Source organism: Eimeria mitis, genomic scaffold (assembly GCF_000499745.2).
Source record: "Eimeria mitis Houghton genomic scaffold, Emh_scaff1215, whole genome shotgun sequence".
Classification (NCBI taxonomy): Eukaryota; Apicomplexa; class Conoidasida; order Eucoccidiorida; family Eimeriidae; genus Eimeria; species Eimeria mitis.
In genome coordinates, this window is record NW_013568247.1 from 4050 (window position 1) to 4587 (window position 538).

At 58.2% G+C, this 538-nt stretch overlaps 1 protein-coding gene across 1 annotated transcript in view; it reads right to left on the reverse strand.

Annotated features, from left to right (window-relative positions):
• Positions 1-401, reverse strand: part of EMH_0032090 (Tyrosine kinase-like (TKL) protein, putative) — a gene marked incomplete at both ends in the record, with an annotated part of 3964 nt that extends 3563 nt beyond the window's left edge. Inside the window, one exon of the mRNA XM_013494599.1 lies at positions 52-401. Coding sequence (XP_013350053.1) covers positions 52-401 — 350 coding nt within the window. The remainder of the gene's footprint in view (positions 1-51) is intronic.
• Between the last annotated feature and the right edge of the window lie 137 nt (positions 402-538).

The window sequence follows — 538 nt, forward strand, 5'->3', positions numbered from 1 at the left end:
AGTTTTATATTGATGGTAACAGATATAATAACCTAAAACTATATCATTTACAAATTCACACTCACACAGCAATCTGTCTCCGTTGTATACTGTACCCCAACCGTGGCGACGAGTCCCCTTTGTCTCCCCGTAGTAATAGTAAGAAGAACAAGAACAAGGTTGTGTTGCTGCTGCTGCTGCTCCTGCTGCTGTTGATGGGGGGGATGGGGGGGAGGGAGAGGAGGAGCTCGCGGCGCGGCGGTGATCGGTGTGTGTGGTGCTGCTGCTGCTGCTGCTGCTGCTGTTGCTGCGGCTGCTGCTGCTGCTGTTGCTGCTGGTTGTTGTTGGAACACCCACCCCACACATACACGAGGAACACCCCACACACGATCCCAACACCGATCCCGATCCCGTATCCACATAAACACCCCCCAGGTCAGGCACACACATAGCAGCAACTGTAACACCCCGGGGGCCCCCACCAGCAGAGGGGCCCCCAGCAGAAGGGGGGCCCCCAGCAGAAGGGGCGGGGGGGCCCCCACCTGGGGGGCCCCCAAGG